Source organism: Durio zibethinus, chromosome 9, assembly GCF_047325235.1.
Source record: "Durio zibethinus cultivar Kanyao isolate XHJ-2024 chromosome 9, ASM4732523v1, whole genome shotgun sequence".
Lineage (NCBI taxonomy): Eukaryota > Viridiplantae > Streptophyta > Magnoliopsida > Malvales > Malvaceae > Durio > Durio zibethinus.
Genome location: NC_143170.1, coordinates 24,266,259 through 24,288,242, shown reverse-complemented (window position 1 = coordinate 24,288,242; position 21,984 = coordinate 24,266,259). Strand labels below are relative to the sequence as shown.

The 21,984-nt window shown below is 32.6% G+C and overlaps 3 protein-coding genes across 6 annotated transcripts; 1 reads left to right on the top strand and 2 right to left on the bottom strand.

Moving 5' to 3' along the window:
• Positions 1-1,521: 1,521 nt before the first annotated feature.
• LOC111312043 (uncharacterized) lies at positions 1,522-6,671 on the top strand. 3 transcript variants are annotated; one of them, XM_022911987.2, is made up of 15 exons: positions 1,522-1,962; positions 2,309-2,406; positions 2,496-2,596; positions 2,710-2,788; positions 2,955-3,015; positions 3,250-3,296; positions 3,405-3,497; positions 3,615-3,705; positions 3,983-4,031; positions 4,546-4,662; positions 4,900-5,047; positions 5,711-5,803; positions 5,882-5,950; positions 6,241-6,283; positions 6,387-6,671. In XM_022911987.2, exons 1-15 carry the CDS (start codon positions 1,905-1,907, stop codon positions 6,485-6,487), a joined length of 1,248 nt encoding a protein of 415 aa, XP_022767722.2. In that variant the 5' UTR covers positions 1,522-1,904; the 3' UTR covers positions 6,488-6,671. The 3 variants fall into 3 exon arrangements, with proteins under 3 accessions (XP_022767722.2, XP_022767731.2, XP_022767738.2); XM_022911996.2 differs by lacking the exon at positions 5,711-5,803; XM_022912003.2 differs by lacking the exon at positions 2,309-2,406 and having other exon boundaries at positions 1,824-1,962.
• A 958-nt stretch (positions 6,672-7,629) lies between these two features.
• LOC111317249 (E2F transcription factor-like E2FE) lies at positions 7,630-11,356 on the bottom strand. Of its 2 annotated transcripts, none has more exons than XM_022919694.2 (11): positions 11,030-11,356; positions 10,875-10,942; positions 10,729-10,781; positions 10,553-10,630; positions 10,255-10,308; positions 10,027-10,156; positions 9,753-9,820; positions 9,594-9,666; positions 9,432-9,493; positions 8,893-9,295; positions 7,630-7,969 (listed from the first exon to the last, which is right to left on the bottom strand). In XM_022919694.2, the coding sequence occupies exons 1-11, from the start codon at positions 11,122-11,124 to the stop codon at positions 7,878-7,880; spliced, it is 1,176 nt and encodes a 391-aa protein (XP_022775429.2). In that variant the 5' UTR covers positions 11,125-11,356; the 3' UTR covers positions 7,630-7,877. The 2 variants fall into 2 exon arrangements, with proteins under 2 accessions (XP_022775429.2, XP_089622338.1); XM_089766212.1 differs by having other exon boundaries at positions 7,834-7,969; positions 8,888-9,295; positions 11,030-11,355.
• A 7,007-nt stretch (positions 11,357-18,363) lies between these two features.
• LOC111317238 (uncharacterized) lies at positions 18,364-19,031 on the bottom strand. Its single transcript, XM_022919683.2, has one exon. It carries the CDS (start codon positions 18,841-18,843, stop codon positions 18,583-18,585), a length of 261 nt encoding a protein of 86 aa, XP_022775418.2. The 5' UTR covers positions 18,844-19,031; the 3' UTR covers positions 18,364-18,582.
• Positions 19,032-21,984: the final 2,953 nt, after the last annotated feature.

The window sequence follows — 21,984 nt, the reverse complement described above, 5'->3', positions numbered from 1 at the left end:
ATATATAATATGATAAATATAAATGTAAAAAAAAAAAAAAATTAAATTATTTTTATTTTTTTAAAAATATTTTTACAAAAAGATTTATAAAGTATAATAAATTGAAAATTATACATTTGATCAAATGATTAATAAAAATACAACACTCAAAATATAGTATAGAAATTATAAAAAAACTATAATCACAATATATGAAATATTATATATTAATTTTAATACTTTGATAATATTTTTATTTATTTTATTATTTATTATTTTTATATTAAAATAATTATAAATATATTCAAAGTAATAAAATATTGCTAAATAATAATAATTTTTGATAAAAAAAATAGTTTACCCCATCATAGCGAAGTAGCTTTTCTAGTTTTTCTTTTGAGTTATCTATGTAAATTTAGATGCAAAACTTTTATACCTTATTATTACATTATGCAAAAATATCATTTACCAAACCATAAAACCAATAAAGCATCTGAAATAGTGGAGTTGAAGGATTCTTAGTTTGGTGACAATATCATTCTTAAAAGAAAATTTTTAAAAAATATATTTAAAAGAAAATTCATCTAATACATTGTTGATAAAACTTTTACAGTCCACCAGTGAAATAAGGGTCTCTACATATCTTTAAAAAATATATTAAAAAATTGGTAAACTAATATAATAATAAAAAACACATGATAATTTTTTAATTTTATTTTTGGAATTTAAAAACTCCAACTATAATGCATGTATGAGACAATAATAAGTTGCATTATTTGTATTTTCTATTCAAAGAATTGAATACAAATCTTTTTAACAAATTAAAAAAAATTATTGGATTTGTATTTTTAAAATTATAGGAGTATTTTACTTATAATTCTACAATTAATCAATTATGATAAAATATTTTGTAAAAATCTATCACTCTATATAATTTTTTATAAGTTTTATATAATATTAAATTATAATCAATTAATTATATTATAATAATGATGAGAAAAAATTATTTAAAATAATTACATCATATTTTTTTCATTCAAATTGATCATATATCATATTATTAAAAAAATTAATTATTTATTATTAAATAATTTATTAATTTATTATAATTAATATTTACTATTTAATCATCACATATAATATTTAATAAATAAATAATTTTTTTAATGATGTAATTATATAACATAATTTAAATAAAAAAATACTAATGTGACATAATTACTTCATATAATACTTTTTTCCACTAACGAAACGTGAATACGTGATATGCTCCGAAAACTACTTTGACGTGAATCTTTGTTCGTCACGTAATCCCAAGTCCCAACCTACACAGTGAAGTGGGCCATTTGCCGACAAGGGAAAGTGTCCGACCACTACACCCAACCAAAAAGCCCATTACCTCCTTCCCACAATAACGGAAGAGTAAAAACACGCGCCAGAGAAACACATACCAGTGACAATGCGTGTCGAGCAAAGGCCAAGGAAATTTCCTTGCTTTGGCCTTTTAGTTTTATATGTTTATTTATTTATTTTAGCGTACTTGTAGTAAGCTGAGTGATCTGTCGTGTCTTCGCATATCCGAAATTCTACTCATTTATCTGACTCTTTACCCACACTTTACTGGATCTTCCAAAAATCTTTGCTTTATTTTACGTTCTTATATCTCTTAACATTCATCTCCCTCACTTTCTCTTTTACTTTTTGAAGGTGCAGACGTTCTGGGCACTGCTACTTTGAGCTTATTTTGTTGGTAACGGATGGCTGAATGTTTATCGAAATTGTACATCTGGGTCATGTATAGAATGTGAATTTATTTTGTTAGTTAGTTTTAGCCTTTTAGGAAAGGGTACTCTTAGCTTAGTTATATAAGAATTCGTTTTGGCAATTGGTGTGTATTGGAGATCTGGGTTTTCGTTGATTTGGAGATGGGAAGCTCAGAGGAGAAGGTGGTTGCTGTGATCATGGTGGGTGGACCCACTAAAGGTATGGCTTTTATATTCTAAAAATTGTGCAGAGATAAGTTTTTATCGGGAAATTTTTTTACTTGGATATTATGGCTTGCTTGTTATGAAGTTTGTTTGCATTGAATAATGAGGTTCTCTGACTTTGTTCTTTGGTTTCTGCTTACAATTTGAAGTCAAATGAGTGAAGTTCTTTCTTTGTCAATTATGTGTTTGAGATTTCAGATTAGTAGTTTGAATTTTTGGAATGAAAAATGCATTTATTATTTCCTTTTATTTTAATGTGGTCTAGCAGTAACATTTTCGATTTAATAAGAAGGTTTGACATTGAATAACTTTGAATCCTGTCGGAATTTTGCATATTAAAGGCACTCGGTTTCGACCATTATCATTGAACGTTCCGAAGCCTTTGTTTCCTTTGGCCGGACAACCTATGGTTTATCATCCAATTTCTGCTTGTAAAAGGGTACAAAGTTTGATCTATACTAATAGAATATAAAAGTGCACTTTTCTTTATAGTTCTGGTATGTATTAAGATCAATGTTTCTGTTGTAGATTTCAAACCTAGCCCAGATCTATCTAGTTGGTTTCTACGAGGAGCGTGAATTTGCTATGTATGTCGCATCAATCTCTAATGAGCTAAGAGTACCTGTCAGGTAACTTCTGGCTTTCGTGCTCACTTATATATATGAATTCTGGTGAGGGGATTGATACGTCTTTATGATTGCTATATCTTAGTGGTAATCCTTTTTATTTTATGTGCTATTAGGTACTTAAGGGAAGACAAGCCTCATGGTTCAGCTGGTGGGCTTTACAACTTCAGAGATCTGATCATGGAAGACAATCCGGTTTCTATCTTAACCTATTTCGTTCATAGAGGCATATCCTTTTGTCTTTACACTTTCTTGTGATTTAATACAGCGATATTTGCAGTAATATGCAGACCGTAATTTGCACTGTTTATTCGTACATTGCTTTGACTTACTATTGTGTTGTGTGCTTATTTTGTTGCAGTCTCATATCTTCTTGCTGAATTGTGATGTTTGCTGTAGTTTTCCATTGCCAGAAATGCTTGGTAATCTTCTTTACAATGCTTGAACCCTTAATGTATCGATCTCAATTTTCTGATTAGAGTTTCTTACTGCTATCATGTTATCATCCTCTGTAGTGTTTTTTTGTGTTGCCAAAATCTCTAGTCTCAATACTTTAGGGCTATATGGTTCACACAGATCAAAAGGCTGGGAGTTTGTTCATTTTGTTTATTTTGTCTTTCAGAGGATTAATTGCTTTTACCTTTTTTTGCATTCAGACGCTCACAAAAGATTTGGTGGTATGGGAACTATCCTGGTAATCAAGGTTGGTTACCTGACTTGCTAGATGTTTACAATAAGAAAATTTATGTCATGCTGTAATCTTACTGGTATGTTCTTGTGAAGTTTGGCCTCATTTTTCTTCTCTTTACAGGTTTCAGCAGAGTCAGCCAATCAGTTTGGGGAGTTGGTAGCAGATCCAGTCACCAATGAACTGTTACATTATACAGAGAAACCTGAAACTTTTGTATGTGCAGTATCAAAGATTAACTACTATTTGGCGAATTCTCTATTTTTTGTTCTTTCTTTGAACATTTCAATTTAATGGGTGCTCCTTTTTATTTAATATCTTGCCGTACTGCAGGTAAGTGACCGTATCAATTGCGGTGTCTATGTGTTTACACCAGATATTTTTACTGTCATCCAGGGTGTTTCCTCTCGACGAAAAGACAGAGGTTGGTGATACTAGATCTTTAAATTAAATTTTTGTTTTTAATTTCAAAGTTGCTACATGTTGCAGCTATGTACTCATCTGAAACATAAATTGAATGCACTGGCCTGTACTAGGTGATCATTTCAAAAAATACAGTTTGTTTTTCCTTTTGAAACTATGTCATCTTTCCACATCATGAACCAATAGAAAATTTTTTTCCTTGGTAGATATTCCTATAACATCTGAATATCAGTAATATTCATCGTGCTGAAGTCTGAATTAATGTTTTCTACCTGCAGCCAATCTGAGATGTCTCTCCAGCTTTGAAGTCCTCCAGTCAGCTACAAGGTATGTCAATGCTTTTTCTTAATTTTAAGGCATGACAGCAACATTAGGTGTACTCCATTCATCTTCCTCTGTCTTTGTCGTTAGGAATGACACAAGTAATGTTGCACTTATTTTATGTTACTTCAGTTCTACCTCCATTCACATCAACCTATGCAGATGAAATTATCATATGTGGTGTTTTGGCCGTGCAGTTTCTTTTGTTTTCTAGGATATAATATAGCTATATAGGTAAAAATACACAACACTTCACTGTTTTAGTGGGGCTGGAGCTGGAATCTAAATAGAACTGAATAATGCACATATTTTCTCAGGGCTGTTTCGACCCATATTATGATTTTAGGTACCAGGTGAGGCATACTGGGGGCATTACTTTGTATAGGGAAATTTTTAAAAGATCTCTATTTTGAATTTAATTTCTTTAAATTTTTGGTACAATTATCATTAGTCCATTTTGGATCTAGCTGAATCAACGTGCGTATCTCAACATGTATCCTAATACAAGTTCCTGTATCAGGAATCCTCCCTCAGATTTTGTGAGGTTGGATCAAGACATCCTGACTCCTTTTGCGGGGAAGAAGCAGTTGTATACATATGAGACCTTGGATTTCTGGGAACAAATTAAAACCCCTGGGTAAGCCAGACTGTTGTAGGGTGCTATTTGTTCAGTGGTTTCAACCTCCTTTTTCTTCCCCTTCTTCATTCTGTTCCCTAGTTTTTGTATTATTTTTTAAATGAATATAGAGAAAAATCAAAATCAAAACATCAAACAAAGCCAAGACTCAAGTGGGAATTGCATAACTAAAATGAAGAAGCCAAGCATAATTTTCCTCTTCAAGTAAACCTGATTTTTCTATGTTAATATCTGCAGAATGTCCCTAAAATGTTCTGCTTTGTATCTAGCACAATTTCGGTTCTCCTCTCCCAATCTTTTGGCCAGTGGGGATGGTACAAAAAGTGCCACCATTATTGGTGATGTTTATATTCATCCATCAGCAAAAGTACATCCAAGTGCTAAGGTAACATCCTTTCTTTACTTCATGTCTGTGCAGAGAAGAGTACAGCTGCTGCTCTAGGTAATTTGTCTAGTATAAAGTTTTTTTTTTTTTTCATATTTGACGCTGCTCGAGATTGAACTTTAGTCAGTGGAACTAACACTCCATTTATTAGGAAGGAAAGAAAGAAAGAGGTAAGGAAGGAAAAAGTTATAATCTAATGGTGGAGCTACGTCACAACATGTGCTATTTTGTAGCTCAACCATTAGATTAAAGCATTTTCCTTTCTATTTCCTTCCTACGAAACAGAGCCTAAGAGTCCAACACACTACCAACAAATCACATGGGTATTGGATAGTATAAAGCTTTCTTTGGTAAATGGAATTGTAAAAAATTTTGGAACTTCAAAGACGTTTTATGTCCCTTCAAGTTCTTGTTGTAGTTCCACATATCAGAACCACTTTAAATGGATGACAAAGTATATGATTGATAGCTGTGCTTGTAGGGAGAAAGAAATGCATCAGAACACATTTCTGATATTTATACACTATTTTGCAATCCTTGAATGCTTTAAAAATAATAATGATAATAATATCACAGCCTAGGTGTTACTCCTTGAGTGTTCTCTTTCTTTAGTGTTGTCTGCGTCATCTATGGGATTGAATAGTCCGCTGCATGGTGAAACAGATTGGTCCCAATGTCTCAATATCTGCCAATGCTCGTATAGGAGCAGGTGTAAGGCTCATCAGCTGTATCATTCTTGATGGTGTTGAAATCATGGTATATATCCAAATTCAATATTTTTAATCGGTCATTTTCTTTGTTTGGATTGATGACTCATGTTTATTCTGTCCTCAGGAAAATGCAGTTGTTTTTCATGCCATTGTCGGGTGGAAGTCTTCTATTGGGAAATGGTCCCGTGTTCAGGCAAGTTTAACTTATGGTTATTTTTACATGATATTGATGACTGAAAGGATGTTGTATTTGTATTAACCAGTTATATGCTACTTTATTGACAACTTTTTTGCCTTGATTCACTGATGATGTCTTACTTATTTAAAAACTGTTACATTTGATAATAGTATTAAGTTCAATTAAGGCATCATGATTGAAATACTAGATCTTTTTTATCAACTTCATGAAATAAAAATGAAACTTTTTTTCTCTTTCACTTTTCAACCTGCCATTTTGTGCTAAATTCAATAGACTTGTTGCAGGCTGAAGGAGACTATAACACCAAACTCGGGATTACAATTCTCGGTATGTTGCAAATGATAAAACTCCGTTATTATTTTGGTTCCTAGTTGCAAGATAAAATGTTACTCAAAACTCTAAATCTGGTATTTTTGCATATTTGTTGCAGGAGAAGCAGTGGCCGTTGAAGATGAAGTAGTGGTCACCAGTAGCATTGTCCTTCCGAACAAGACATTAAATGTCAGTGTTCAAGAAGAAATACTTCTATGATTTCCATCCCATCCATTCCCAATTCGCCACCACCAGGCTCTCTCCTGTATGCCTCTTATCTGCCCTTGTCATATTGTAACGGTTGTTGCTCATTACATTTTTTTTCAAGTAGGAAAATCAGAATATTTCATAAGGTAATTTACTCATATAACTTACATCTTCAAATATATATTATATTATATTATATATATATATATATATATGGATAGATATATTGAAATGTTAGACAAGTTCATTTTAGAGTGAATTCGAACTGAATTAGGTGATATGCTACTAAACTTAAGCTCAACTCAATTTGAAATTTAAAGTTTAAAGTTCGTCTCAAACTTGATTGAATTTCATTTTTTATATTTAAATTCAACTTGTAATTTAATTAAACTGTTTGAACATAACTCAATAATCCATGTAAAGTTATAAATATTGATGTGAACAGTATATTTTTATTATTTACTTGTATATATAATAAATATATTAAAAAATAAAAACTTAATTAAACTTACAAGTCTCTAAATTGTATATATATTAAATATGTTAAAAAAATAAAAAACTTGATTAAATTTGTGAATCTCTCAATTGAATATTAAACTATTCAAATTTGTTTTGATTTGTTATACGAATAATTTAAACTTGACTTTAATTTGACAATTAATGTATCAAATTTAAATATTTTTAAATCAAACTTGAATAGCTCATAAGTTTGTTTACATTCCTAATTCTTACTAAAAGGTGAGCTTTTTTATGGACACAAATAATTTGTGTGAGAATTAAGGTGGAAGAAACTTGTTCAGATCAGACGATTCTCATGTTCTGAGAGCACTCATTCATGTTAGTAGGAAAAGCTGAAAATTTTAAGAGAATGAAGAAAGATCTCTTGCAATGCACTCATCAGCTCTTCCCGTCAGTACATGACAATCTAGTGATGTAATTCCTTATTCTTGGCACAACTGGAAAATTAGAAGCAAAAAAAAAACGTAAATTTATCTAATCAACTGTAGCAGAATTGGAAACGACACAAATGCACCGATTTTTTTATTTTGCTTGATAAAAAAGATTAAAAAAAAAAGATGAAAATGAAAAAATTTTTAATTTAATGATTAAATTATAAAATAGAAAAATAATTATGAATTTAACTACTAAAATAACAAATTTTTTATTCTCACGATTTTTATCATTTCTATCAAGCAAAGCTTTTTAATTGTGTACAAGTGTTGTCACTCAAAGTTCGCGAAAAGAGAGAATGATACGGACAAGAGTTAATCTCTTCTATGTAAAAGGAAAAGGTAAAAATTGGGGAAAAGAGAAGGGAGACGGATGAGGTTAGGAAATGAATGGCTTCCAATTGCCTATAGTCTTTGAGCAGTCCAAACGAGAAAAGCAAGTGGCGAAAGCATTATGAAAGTTGTTGTACCGGCTTCTTGCCAGCAACTTCCGTGTACCATGATTTCCAAGCTTCCATGTAATGAGAAAAGAGGTCCTTTAAAGCTGCAATACGTCGGCAAAATGAGATTTGTATTACAAGAGCATTAATTCTAGTAAGCACTGCCAAACTAGGTAGCAATGTGCATAATCAGCGAAGCAGTACCTAAGAAAATGCTCACAGCCAAAAAGGAAACAAGTCTATCATCTAACTAGCTAAAGTGGCAGAAAGACAAAGGGTTAAAATAACAAAAAAAATTATTGAATTTTATCATTTTATTTAAATAAATTTTTATATTTTTATTGTATTCAAATAAATTTTTAAATTTTAATTTACACTCAAATTAAAAGCATTTAACCTTTAATTTATATCCACATAAATTTTTAATTTTTAATTTATATTTAAACGAATCCTTAATATAAATCAATCTTTTATTAAAAATAAAAATTTATTTAAATATAAATTAAAAATAAAAATTTATTCAAGTATAATAAAAATATAAAATTTATTTAAAAAATAAAATAACTCGAAGAACTTTTTTCATATTTTTGATAAACTGTGAAAAGTGCTAAAAAGACCAAAGGTACAGAGCAGCTGGCCAGATGAAATGTTACATCACAGGAAGCTTGTATTTTAAATTTTTTATTCACCACAGTTCTATGTGAAATGATCCAAGATTAACTCATAAAAATGGAATGGAATTGCCATGAGTCTCGATAATAGAGCTCATCTAACAGGAAACGTATAGAAACCCTATTCTTTTTCTTGTTTTACTTTTAGTACACTTATGAGCATTAAACAATATTTTAGCAAATTAACATGTGATATTCACATTTGTAAATCTTTAAAATATGTACAAGTAACTTACTCAGTTACTATTACTGTTTATGATGACCAATTTTTCAGCGCATTAGGAATGAAACAAAAGCAATTGTACAATCAAAATATTAAACTTACTTGTATAACAGAGAATTAAACTATACCTTACCTTGATTGTGATATTGAGGACGGTAAGTGGAAGCAAAACTCTCCCAATCATTAACCCGTTTCATATTATCCCCGGAGTTACTGGCTTTGGTCAAGTTTACAGGAGCAAAAGGACCGAATTGATAGCTCTTCGAACTTTGTCTTGAATTCTCCAAGCTGCTTGTATCAGCCAGAGTCACCAAATTTTCAACTTTTATTTGCTTTTTCATCTTTGCGCATTGATTGGCATTCGGATCATTTGAAGAATCAACCTTATTTTTCTTGAAACCAATGTTTGTAACATCAGTTCCAAACACCCTTTTCTTGGACTCATTAAGATCCAAGGGATCAGCAGGTTCCTTGTCTGATTTCCCTCTCAGCCCCAACCACTTAAATGCAGGTTTCCGGGTATCTACAGTATGGGTCTGCACAAATTTCTTTTAAAATTAAGAGCTTTAAAGCATTGTAACTTAAATCTGTAACAATAACAATTTCAAGGCCGCAGAGATCATAGTTAAAGAAGTTCTAATCCCTCATTAGTTTTCTCAATGATCTATTTACCTTCTCAATAAGATTCATGGAAGACAACACATTTGCAATGTCATATAGCCTCCTTACTTTTGCTGTTGAATCATCAAATGAAAAACACACCACTCAATCAGCTAATCCCTTTGTAGTTATTTCTCAATTGAGGATGAGGTGGGAAAAGTTCAGATTTATTACTTCTCATTATTGAGGCATTGTGAGCATTACCAAGCAATAACCTCGCTGCTTCATCAAGAGAGATCAACTCAGCCTGAAAAGCAGTTGTTCAGAAACAACAAATGATGATCAAAACAAAGAAATCCAATGCAATTCATGGGAAGCAAGAACTAGGCTCACATTAGAGCAGACAAATAACTTGACGAAATTCTGAGTAAGGAGTCCCAGGGATTTTTCCCTTCGGTTATCTGCAAACATAAGAGATGGCCTATGAGATGTCATTAACAGTTGCCTATTAAAATTTCATTAAATATCACTAAATCACCCAAAAGACAATGACTCGTTTGCACGTCAAATCAGAGCAAGCCATTGCTATTTTGCACATTAATAAAACATCAAGATCTTATGGCAATTACAACAAATAAAATTATTGTAATTCAAACATGAAATTTACCAACTTTTGACGATGCACAAGACTGAAGAACAGTGCTAGGTTTTGAAGTCTCAGTCTGACTTCCAGTGTTAGGGTTGGAAAATCCTTCATCATTTTCATCATCATCATCATCACCATCACCATCAGTGACCTAAGACAATTTGAAACATAAGGTTTTTCTTTAAGAAAAAATAAAAGAAAATGAAATACTCTGATAGAAAAAGAACTGTTAAAAACTAATCTACTTACCTTTGCATTATTATTGGCATCAACGTTTTTGAAGTTACTACTGAAACCTTCTTCCTGCCATAACATGAAATGACAGAAGATATCAGCAAATTTCCCCTTCAATCTTCAACCATCTTTTAAAACAGTAAACTTAGGGTAACATAATTATCATGTAATTAACAAATTAATAAATTCAGCTCTGTTAACAAAAATAAAATAATTTAATTCAATTTTAAATAACTGGATTTAAAATTAATCAAACTAAACAAATGAAACTAAACCAAACAATAAAAAGAAAAAAAACAAGCTTTGAATTTACCTTAAGATCTTGTAAAGCCTTAGGAATTGCCCCAAAACCTTTCCATGTATATTTATTCTTAGCTTTTCTTGTAAGAACCTAAATATCAATCAAACAAAAGGGCCCCCCAAAAAAATTCATTTACACAAAAATCATAAACTAAGTATAAAAAAGGAAAGAAAAGAAAAGAAAATTACCCCAACACTTTCCAAAACATTGACAATGTCATAGATCCGCCGTCTCTCAACTCCTGAAAATACCCCAAAACGCAAATCAGATCTACAAAAATTAAAAAAAAAAAAAAAACATAAAATCATAGGTAAATCTTAAAAAAAATAAGAACCTAATTTTGCTGCGGCTTCATCAAGACCAATCAATTCAACGCCGTCATTATTATACATGCTCAAGAAACTGCAAAGTAAAAATTAAAAAGGAAAAGTAAATCTTAGAATTGAAAAAACAATATTTTAAAGTGAGATAGCGGGGATAGAGATTTACTTGGAACAAAGGAGGCCGAGGGATTTCTGCTTGCGGCTATACGAGTAATGACGAGCGGAAGATTCGGGAAGAGACGAAGAAGCAGATAGCGGCATGTTTACGGCGGAGGGATGGGAAGCATTGAAGGATGTGGAGGGTGGAGGGGCCTTTAAAAAAGGGGAGTGAAAGTTAGTTATGGGTTTGGGGGCGTTGGATTGGCGGGGTGATATTTTTTGAAAGAGAGGGAGGAACGGGAGGGTTTTGGTTTCGGAATTGGAGGGATAGGAATTTAAAACATTTGAAATAGGGATTTGGGTGAGCGGTAATTTGAAATCAGTTATAACGTCTATGATAACAATAACATTAGACGCTCCACGATGAGAATAAATGAGCTTTCTTCCAAACTAAGCTAGTATTAAATTTTAATTTCCTAATAGGGGTACTTTTATTTTTATTTTTTAAAATGAGACTCATCTCTTAACTTATCTTTCTCTTAGTTTTCTTTTATATTCCGAGAGAAACAAATAACAACTGATCACCATTTTCCTTCATTCTTCTTCTTTCAATCTCCACTTCTAAAATTTGCATACTTATTTAACACCCAAAGCTACCCTTTCACTTTTTCTTCCTCTAAAATCAACAATTTTATAATAATATAAACATAGTTCTAAGTTTATAGTTCACATAACGTTGGGAAACCAAAACGAAAACAAACTTTCATTGTTCAACAAAGACGTAAGTGTCGACACCGGAGATTGTCAGTGGCTCCAGCATTGACTCTACCAGCATTCAAAAAACACCACTTGTTTCTCTAATAAGATAATAACTTTAAATTCTGATTGCTAAGGTTTTGTTTGATTGGTACATATTTTTGCTATTTGTGAAGATTGTTATTGAAATAATGTTCAACTGTGTATCGTATGTCTTTTCTTTTTTTGCTAAGATAAATAATTATTGTCAACATCACATAAACATCTAATTGGAATCTATTTATGCCGAGTTCTAACGTAGGAGTATTCTTAAAAGAATAGAAGATTAGAAGAGAGTAGTTAAATGCAAAGACAAAAATATTACTTGTGTTTGTACTCTGATATACAAGTCAAAATAGAAAAGGTTGGAATGAAAGAAAAATGAAGGGTTAAAACTAGATGGGACTTGCCTTGATAATGCCTAGATGTTTATATTTATAAATGAGAGATAGAAAACCAATGAGGAACAATAATGACGTGGTCGAACTAATGCAGTACTAAGTGTATTAGGCTAACATGATATATTAAATCGACACAAATGTTTGAATTACCCTTGATTGTCTGCTAGGGGCTCCTAGTTGGGGAAAATGCCAATATGCCATTTTGACCACTAAATATCCTTAACATTTTATCCCTCCACCAAGTAGTTTGAGTTGGGTGTGCGATTAACATATTTCATGCAAGCCAAATAGGTGAAGGGGGATGACGTGAGATTCAATCCCTTGTAGCCGATGTCAATGTGGAGGTTGGCATTAAGTGATAGTTGGCCTTGAATAATGGTCTAACCTGTAAGGGTTTCAATCCCATACATGTGTTTTGAGTTACATGCATAACCAGCTTGAAAGTTATCGAAGTGTCATTTATTTGGGATGATCCGAGATTGGGATGAAAGTTCTTCTAGTCGAAGTGGGACTAAGACATTTTCTCTAGAAGTTTAAATTTAGATCATTGTTTTGGATTTTGCTGGTGAACTAAACGTTGGTTTGTCAAGCTGATTTAAGTTGGAGAATCCATCCAGTTTGATCGATTTGACATAGAGAGTCATCCAGTCTGGCTAATCTAGTAGCATTAAATGAGGAGAAAGGTAGTTTATGAGGCAAAATCTAGAATAAGGAAGATGAATGGACATCTTTCAACAATACTCTGATATGTGTCGTAACCTGGGCCATTCATATGATTTGAGGTACAATTATATATAGGGCTATTAGGGCCTATATTTTTCACCTTTCTGTTTTCATTGCTCTCAATTTGATCTAAGTTTTTTGACCTTCAAAGCTTTTCTTCTTTCTGGCCTTACTATCATTCTTTTTTTCATATGTTCTCTCAATTTTCTTTGGTATGTTTGCTCTATCATGTTTTTTAGTTTTAATTTTGAGGAGGTCGGGTGTTTCAGGGTAGAACTTAAAAGAGATCAGCTCGAAAATACGACAATGACCTAGTTCCACCAGTAATTAAAAGTTGGGACTATCAGAATATGGCCTATTAGCTTAACCCATATCCAAGAAAGGGTAGCAACAAAATGATGAGAATGCTTAGGCAAGAAAAGAATGGGTCATAAGCACAGAAAAGCTACATGCTCAGATAAATTTTGATTTAAAGAATCAACCTCAACCTTATTGTATTGTCTCTTGGGTTTGTCCATTTTCTATGGTTGATCTTCTTTCATCTTTGGTTGTTTCCTTTTTTTAGGTGTAGTCTCATCAACTTTCTTTTTCTTTTTTGCTTTTCCTTCTATAAATACTCTCATTGTCACTTTCATTCCTCCTCGATCAACTCTTATTGAAATCACATTTTCTCTCAAGAGGTCTCTCCCTTTTCTTTTTCCCTTAAGGTCGTGTTGCTCTCAATCACCGTTCTATTTCAAAATCATTCTCCTGCTTATGAGTCAGAATTTTTTAATGGTGAATAGTCTGACGATAAAAAGGGTTATGAGGAAAAACATGAAGAAAGGAGTGCCCAAACTAGGGGAAATGATAGTGAGAAAGAGAGTTCTTCGGAGCATGATGAGTTGGCTAAAGTTCATATATATACTCCTTATAACCTTGGTATGATCTTTAAAGATATGATGAGGGAGCCAAAAAGGTAGGGCTAATCCTGAAGACTTTTCTAATATGTGTTTAGCTCATCATAATTGTGGTCTGGTGACAAACTTTCATTTTTCCAAGAAAAGGTATAAGATATTAATGTTGAACTCCTCAAATTGGGTAACAGATAAACTAGAATCATGTCGGCTCTGGGTGTATTAGGATTTATTTGTGGTCGGTCTAAGTTTTCTACTTCACCCTCTATTTGTTTCAATTTTAATTCTTACAATTTAACCATCATTTAGCTCCCCTCAAACTCTATACGATACATAGTAAGTTTTATTATTCTTTGTCAATACTTAGATATTCTTTCCTTCTATTTAAAAAATTTTTTTCATTAAAAGGTAACCCAATGATAGCAGGTGGTACTACATAATAGCTTAGCCCAATAAAAAACTATTTGTTGATTGTGCAAGCTTCTTAAAAAATTGAAAGTTGCTTTTCCTTTACCTTGAAAAACAAAAACAAGATAAAATGCTGAAATCGATACCGAGGTTGAGGTTGAGGTTAGGGTAAAGGCATGAGAGATAATAAATGAGTCCAGTTGTTTTGTAAATGTGCCTATTGCTCTCTTCGTCTTGAACATAATAGATTGGGATAAAATAATGAAGTATACCTGTATGGGGAGATTGTTATATATATATATATTTACGAGTTGACTTCCCTAAAACAATAAATGAGTCACAATACTAGGGTAGTGTGAGGTAACCTCATAGGATTTTTATTTTTACCTAATTTTTATCTAACTTTTAGCTCAAATTTATGGAGATGTTTTTCAATAAGGACTTTAACTTCTTTCAGTTTCAACATGAGCCTTAGCCTAAAAAGGCCTAGAGCAAAAAGATCCAGCTTGAAGCCTTTTTTCGTGGGGAGAATAAGGTGAACAACCCCATAATGGGTAAGCTATCGAGCTCCTTAGCTTAGCACTCTCTATCCATAAGAAAATAAAAGACTAAGGCTAATCAAAAGCCTTCTTTGGTTACTACTCTACCTACTAAGAAGTTAAGGATCAAGGCCTTTTAGAGAATCCAAAATCTAGGGCATTAGGGTCTAGCTCAGAAAGGGTTTGCAGAAGGTTGGAGTATACCTTAGTTGATAACCCCTTAGAGAACTCTAGGGTAGCCAAAAGGTTATGCAAATTCATGATTCCTCATAGCAATAAGTGTTGTTCAACTTTAGTTCGATCGATCATTATTCTATTTTTCATTTCGCTAAGTCTGAGTTTGTCTTTCAAAAACTCCCATTGCACCTGTGGACAATACCACCCAAGCCCTTCATCACGTATATTTAGCCATGGCCCACCTATTTAAAGTCGAGAAAGATATAATCATCTTGAATGAGAAGCATCAGAAAAGCTTGGATGCTTTAGGCAATGTGAGGTCTAGCCTCAATGCCTTTCATAAAAAAGAAGTTGAGCAAAGAAAAATAATTAATGAGCTAACAACCAAGCTAGAGGCCATCCACATTGAAAGTGCATTAGTGGATTATATGGGGAAGTAGGTCGAAATAAAACTTGGTGATGCTCAAACTGAGATAGTGAAGCTGAGGTCAGAGTTGGAGGCTAAGGAGAATGAGAATGAAGAATAGAAAACTATTGAGGACTTTAAGACCTCAAGTGAATTCTTCAAGCTCTAAGTGGAGTTCTCCAAGGACAACGTGCTCGAGGTCTTTCAGTTGGCTAAGGATGAGGTGCAGGTCAAATTTGTCAACCCTAACCTTGACTTCTCTGATATTGACATCAACAATATCATATCAAAGCTTCCTCTAACTCAATTCACGGAGGAAGAGAGAGAGAAGAAAAAGATGGAGCATTGGATGTCGAGCTTGAGGTCACTTTGGGGGTCGAGGCTAAGAGGGTGAGGCTGAGGAGGTGCACACTGATATTGGTGGTGCTTCTATTACTGATGATGCAAGTTCCACTACTATTATTGTCAATGTTATTAATGCTTAGCTTTTTTTCCTTTTTATTAACTTTTATAAATTTTTATGGATTTTTGTTTAGAAGTGCTGATGTGTCAGGTCAGTTTTTGTTGTGACCTTTAATAAAAATCATTCAATGATAATTTTTTTGTACTGACCTGATCATTCAATGAAGAATTGAATATATTTTGTTCAAGTTTCAGTTTGATTTTACTTTTGGATTGATAAAAAAAATCATAAATAAGAACATTCAAGCCAAAAAGGAGAACCCAATTTACAAAAAAAAAAAAAAACCTAAGAAAAATATAAACCTGTAAAAGTTTTTAAAAAAAATCAAAAGATTAAAAAATGGAGCTTTGAACTCTACCTTCTATCAATTCATAGTTAGCTAAAATTAGCTCATACGTGTTTATATCATAAAACACACCTCTAGAACCTTGCATATTTAAGATTTGACAGAACAAAATTAGAGAAATTTTTAAAAATGTGTTCATAATAAACAGAGCATGAAAAGTTCAGAACAAAGGCAAAATTTTTACCAACCTTGAATTTTCATAACAAGATAAAGTTTTATTTGAATTAGAAATTACATTAGAACTTTTATTTTAAGAATAATTTTTTTAAAAATTTTAGGATGAACTGAGGAGAAAGAAAAAAGAAAATAGATCCAAGGTATTGAAAAAAAAGAGAAAGAATGAGAATAGAGAATAATTTAGCAAAATAAAAAACATAAAAATATATTAAAATAAGATTTTTAAAATTAAAAAAATTACACATCATATTCATTTGTCAATTTTTTTAGATTTAATTGTGCATGTATTTCACCTCACTAATTTTGTTTAAAAAAGTTGAATATTGTCACAAATAAAAAATATTTTAATCTTAATTTGAATAAAATAAAAACATTTAATTCTAAATTCAATAACCATCCAAACGAATTTTAAATTGAGCATTTAGTCCATTGATTAAGATGGAATACTCTATATTTATACAAAAACCCATCTAATTCCAACCTAATTTCAATTTCTAGAAAATGTTTGCTTTATTATATTGAAATAAGTTTAAATATTTTATCATTCTACGGCCCAACTCACGTCTTTCAAGTATTGCATGCTATTATCACCCTGTCGGTTCATTTGCTTGGCATGCTACTTAAAAAGTTTAAAATACTAGGCATTTTGGAAAAATTAAAAAATTGGTATGGCAATTTTTATTCCATTTCAAAGGCAGATGTGGCAGGAAAAACAATTTGTTTTTTGGTGCATCCTATGCGTGTACATAGGCTTTCCCTTGTCTAGTCTAGTAATCTACCCCTTTAGTAGAGTTTTTATGTTTCGTCACTTAGTGCACGATAACACATCACGATCATCAAAATGACACATCGATACTACATTTTGGTGGGAGCTCTCCTTTTGCAATGTAATCTGTATTTTTTTAGTTGGAACGATCATAAAAGGTAGATTTTCAGATTCTCACACATTTAAATCAAACCTAAAAATTAACATAAATATGATGTTCATCTCGACAAGAAATTTTTGGATTTTACATAGAAAACTTACTGAGATATATAAATATTTGGGTGTTCCTCTAGATACTAAGAGAAGCTAATTGACAAAAATTGCTCCCTTTAATTAGTGGAGAGGTTAATTGCAAGGATTAATAGCTAAGGTTCCAAGAGCATTTGTCTTTTGCTAGTAGGTTGCAGCTGATTCAATTTGTGCTTTTCACTTTGCAACACTTCGGTACACTATTTTCTGGCTTCCCAAAAAAAAAAAAAAGGGAAACGTGGTCACTTCGGAGAGTTACTCAACTTTGTTCTGCCTTTCGTTGAAAAGAAAGGGGGATGATGCTTGGTAGGCTAGGGTTGGTTGGGATTGTATTTGCCACACCAAAGTAGGAGGAGGGCCTATGACTTAGAAGCATCTCTGTTTGGATGCTTTTCACTTAAGATTGTATGGGTGGCTTGGTTAAAGTTTATCTCTTTAAGGATCATACAAGAAACTTTTCAAGCTTAGGGATCTTGCTTTGCTTGCTACTTCTCTCGTTCGAATTTATTGATAATTAATCTGAGTGGTTGGCCTCCATGTGAAGTAAATTCGATACTTCTGATACATGTAATTTCGTTAGGCACAAGCAATCTATGCTGCACCGGCCATAGGTTTGGTTTCAGCATGATATAACCAGTATAAGTAATCTCACATGCCTAACAAAATCACTAACTAAATAAAATATGTCCATAGCAACCGAGTGTTGGAGACTAATTAATCCAATGGGAACCCTCTAATTTCCCCCTCTAATCTAATATAATCTCAAATTCTGCTCACATCATGTCCCTAATCCTAACCTCTAAAAATTTTAGACACCATATTAAATGTAATGACGGTAAAAAGATCCATGACCCAAACAACAACATAGGCAGGCCCCATTCCATAGGCCATAGCACCCCCCCTCCCCAAAAAAAGGCTACTATCAGAAAGAAAAAATGAAAAGCAAAAATGGTGAAGTGGCCTAGCCGTGCCGGCAGCTTCGTAACGCCAAAGTCAAGGTCAACTGATCAAATAGCACGATGACCAAAACAAAAAAGAAACAGAGAGATTAATGATGGATATTAAAGTTTCAGAAAATCCTATTCATAATATACCATACAGATCTCAAATACAATAAACCCTGCGGCCTTTATATATTTTTTACATTAAAACAAAGCAATAAAGGAATGAGTCATGACGGTGAGTAAGATCAAGAATACAAACAACAAAAGATAATAAACAAAGCTTCAACATGGTATATGATCTATTTATGTCCGGTGGTAGAGAAGAGAATCCTAGTGCTTCTGGGTAGTTTTCTGATACTTGTCTTTGATCCATTGAATTCCCAAAGAGGTTCCTTCTTTGACCTTCTTCACCCCAGTTGAAGCCACCGCTTTGGTCTTTCCAAGCCCTTCTCCTAACTTCTGCTTGTACTTTGCGCTTGTGCCACTGTTGCTGCTCTTCTTCTTGTTCACAGTGCTGGCTGCAGGGGGTGCGTCGTTGTAGTCCCATTGGTCTGCCCATGATGTACCGTACGAGTTGTTGTTTCCTTCCATTTCTTTTCTTTGCTTTCTCTATTGACAAAAATTGAAACGGTGTTCAGTTCTCAGCAGAGGATTGCTTGGTGGAGGAGATGAAGGGTATTCAGAAGAAAGGGGGGAATGAGAAATTTGTTGATCAGTTCGTAAGGTAAGAAATTGCGGGCGTGATTCTGAAGTTGATTTTCATTACCCTGCGCCTATTTTATAGGCCTTAACGAAATCAGGTTGGTCCAACTAAGGAAAACCGGAGCGTGTTGAAAAATGCGACCCAGCTTTTTATTTAACAAATGTGAATGGAACATGGGTTCTCCTTTATGAAAGGACAAAAATGCCCTCTCCCCTTTTTATAAGTATTTTTGTCTAAAAAAATAAATAGAATGATAATTATGTTAATCATATGACGTGTAAAATTTAAAATGATACTAATGTTAATTGTCTTATATGTGTAATATGTATAATAAAAATATTTGTGTTCATATTTAAAATTTTATGCGTTAAACTAATCGTATTTTGTTTTTTTATTCGTTTAATTTTTAATATTTTATCATGATTATATTATAAAAATATAAATTATTAATTTAACTAGATTTAATTCAATCTATAAATATTTTATGTCCTCGGTCCCAATGGCCAATATGATACCTTAATGGTTAAAAATTAAGTGGATCCTAAATTTAAAATATATAAATAGAAAAAAATTGAAATTATAGAATGAGTCAATGAGAGTAAAAAATTAATTAATTGAAATCCAATACATTCTTAACATATTATTTTTAACGACGAGGATCCTAATAATAATAATAATAATAATAATAATAATAATAATAATAATTTATAACATGTATTTATTTTTCAAGTTAAAAATAAATAAAAAATTTATTTGAAATAAAACGGAAAAAACAACGAAAATAAATTCAAACAAGATTTGAATTTTTTCCAAAAATATATATCTTCCAAAAAAATTAATTCTTTGAAAAGAACGAGACCAACCAAAAAACTAATTTTGAAAAAAATAAATTTGGACTTTTTATTTCTTATTTTTTCCAAAAAAAAAATGGAATAAGATATATTTTTAAAAAATCAGAATTTTTTCAAAAAATTATATCTTCCAAAAATAAATTAAAAAACACCTTGAAGTAGGCTAAAATAATAATAAAAAAGCTTCTACACTTCATAATTTTATTTAAATGAATCCTTATGCTTTTATTGCACCAAAATAACCATAACATTTAATTTACACCCAAACAAACCCTTAACTTTTAATTTATATCAAAGTAAACTTTTAATACTTAATTTGTACATAAATAAGCTTTTAACATAACAATATTTTATTTGAAATAAGTGTTTATTAGAATACAAATTAAAAAATAAAAATTTGTTTGGATATAATAGAAGCATATAATAAGGTAGAGTGGGAGTTTATCGAAGCATTTATGGGAAAATAAGGTTTTACGGAAAGATAGATGTCGATTGTAATGCACTGTGTGACAATTGTCAGGTATAATGTGGTTGTTAATGGCTGTAAGACTGACATTATATTTCTAGAAAGGGGCCTTCGACAGGGGATCTCTTATCACCGTATTTGTTCTTAATATGTACAGAAGGTTTATTGGCGCTCCTAGCCAAGTTCCAGAGGGAACGTATAGTACGGAGAGTTCGAGCTGAATGGACCTAGGATCACTCATTTATTTTTTTGCAGATAATAGTTTGCTGTTTATAAATGCAAATCAAATGGAGTGTTAAAGGGTGAGATACTTACTAAAGATTTATGAAGAAGGTTTGAGGCAGAAAATCAATTATAACAAATCATGATTGTTTTTCAGCAAAAATTCTAGTAAAGACAAGCAGGAGATAGTTAAGAACATATTTGGGATCCAGGTCACAAATAGCCTAGAGAAATATCTTGGACTACCAATAATAATTGGGAAAGGGAAGAAGAAAGCATTTAGAGGAATCATGAACAAGATGAGGCAAAGGGTACAAAGCTGGAGTCAGAAGCGGATATCTGATGGAGGCAAAGAAGTTTTCATTAAACAGTGTTGCAATCAATGTCTGCATATATCATGTCATTCTTCATGTTTCCAAAAGGGCTATGCCAACAACTAAATATGATAATGAGTAGGTATTGGTGCCGTTGAGGCAGGGAAAGGAAAGGAATACACTGGTTGCCTTGGAGGAAAATGTGTATAGGAAAGTGGGCTGGTGGTATGGGGTTTAGGGATATGGAGCACTTCAACAAGGCCTTATTAGTCAAGTATGGTTGGCGATTATTACATAATACATCAGCATTGGCGTATAAGGTGCTTAAAGAAAAGTACTTCCCTAAGATCTCATTTTTTGAAGCAAGCGTGGGTCGGTCTTTGTCTTATATATGGAGAAGTATTGGCATGGGGAGAAAACTGTTACGACATGGAGTAAGATGAAGAGTAGGAAGCGGGGTTCAGATTAAAATATGGGGTGAGCCATGGATACCGAGGGAAGGTAGCTTTGTCCCAATTCCAAAAGAAAATGCCAAACCAGTGGAAACCAAGGTAAGCGAGTGGGACCACCAAGCAATGGAATGTCAACAATCTGGAGAACATTTTCCCAAGGGACACTGTTACAGATATCATAGCGATACCATTCACGAGTGTTGAAGCCCATGACGAGTAGATATGGCATTACGATGAGGACAGCAAGTATAGTGTAAAGAGCAGTTATCAGCTTCTAATATCAGAGGAGTAGTTGTGGCAGACAAGCCACGAAGCTAGAAGCAAAAAAAAAATAGTGAGTATGGATCAGAACTATGGAGTAAGCTATGGAAGACTAACCTCCCTAACAAAATTAGAGTTTTTGCATGGAGAATGAGCCATGGGATTCTATCGGTGTATGCTAATCTAAAGGAAAAAAAGTTACTGGAGTCAGCGACATGTGCGAGATGCACTCAAGTAGAAGAAATGGTCCTGCATGCAATAACTGCATGCCCACATGCGGCTAAGGTGTGGAGAGAAGCAAGACTGAATACGACTGTGGAGGGCAACAGTTGCGGAAAGTAAGAAATTGGATGATCTCAACGGTAAAGAGCGTCGATACAAAAAAGGTGGAAAGGATCATAACACTATCCTGGGCAATATGCACCAGCAGAAATGATGCAGTAATAAACAATGTGCAGAGGAC

What these genes read in the sequence shown, in the direction of transcription:
- LOC111312043 (XM_022911987.2), top strand. Translation starts at nt 1,905, where the DNA reads ATGGGAAGCTCAGAGGAGAAGGTGGTTGCTGTGATCATGGTGGGTGGA. An exon ending in GAACTATCCTGGTAATCAAG is followed by an intron (nt 3,297 to 3,404) that starts GTTGGTTACCTG and finishes TTCTCTTTACAG; the next exon opens with GTTTCAGCAGAGTCAGCCAA. An exon ending in AAGTACATCCAAGTGCTAAG is followed by an intron (nt 5,048 to 5,710) that starts GTAACATCCTTT and finishes ATGGTGAAACAG; the next exon opens with ATTGGTCCCAATGTCTCAAT.
- LOC111317249 (XM_022919694.2), bottom strand. Translation starts at nt 11,124, where the DNA reads ATGCCGCTATCTGCTTCTTCGTCTCTTCCCGAATCTTCCGCTCGTCAT. An exon ending in AGGCTTTACAAGATCTTAAG is followed by an intron (nt 10,309 to 10,552) that starts GTAAATTCAAAG and finishes ATGTTATGGCAG; the next exon opens with GAAGAAGGTTTCAGTAGTAA. An exon ending in TCCTCAATATCACAATCAAG is followed by an intron (nt 7,970 to 8,892) that starts GTAAGGTATAGT and finishes GACGTATTGCAG; the next exon opens with CTTTAAAGGACCTCTTTTCT.
- LOC111317238 (XM_022919683.2), bottom strand. Translation starts at nt 18,843, where the DNA reads ATGGAAGGAAACAACAACTCGTACGGTACATCATGGGCAGACCAATGG.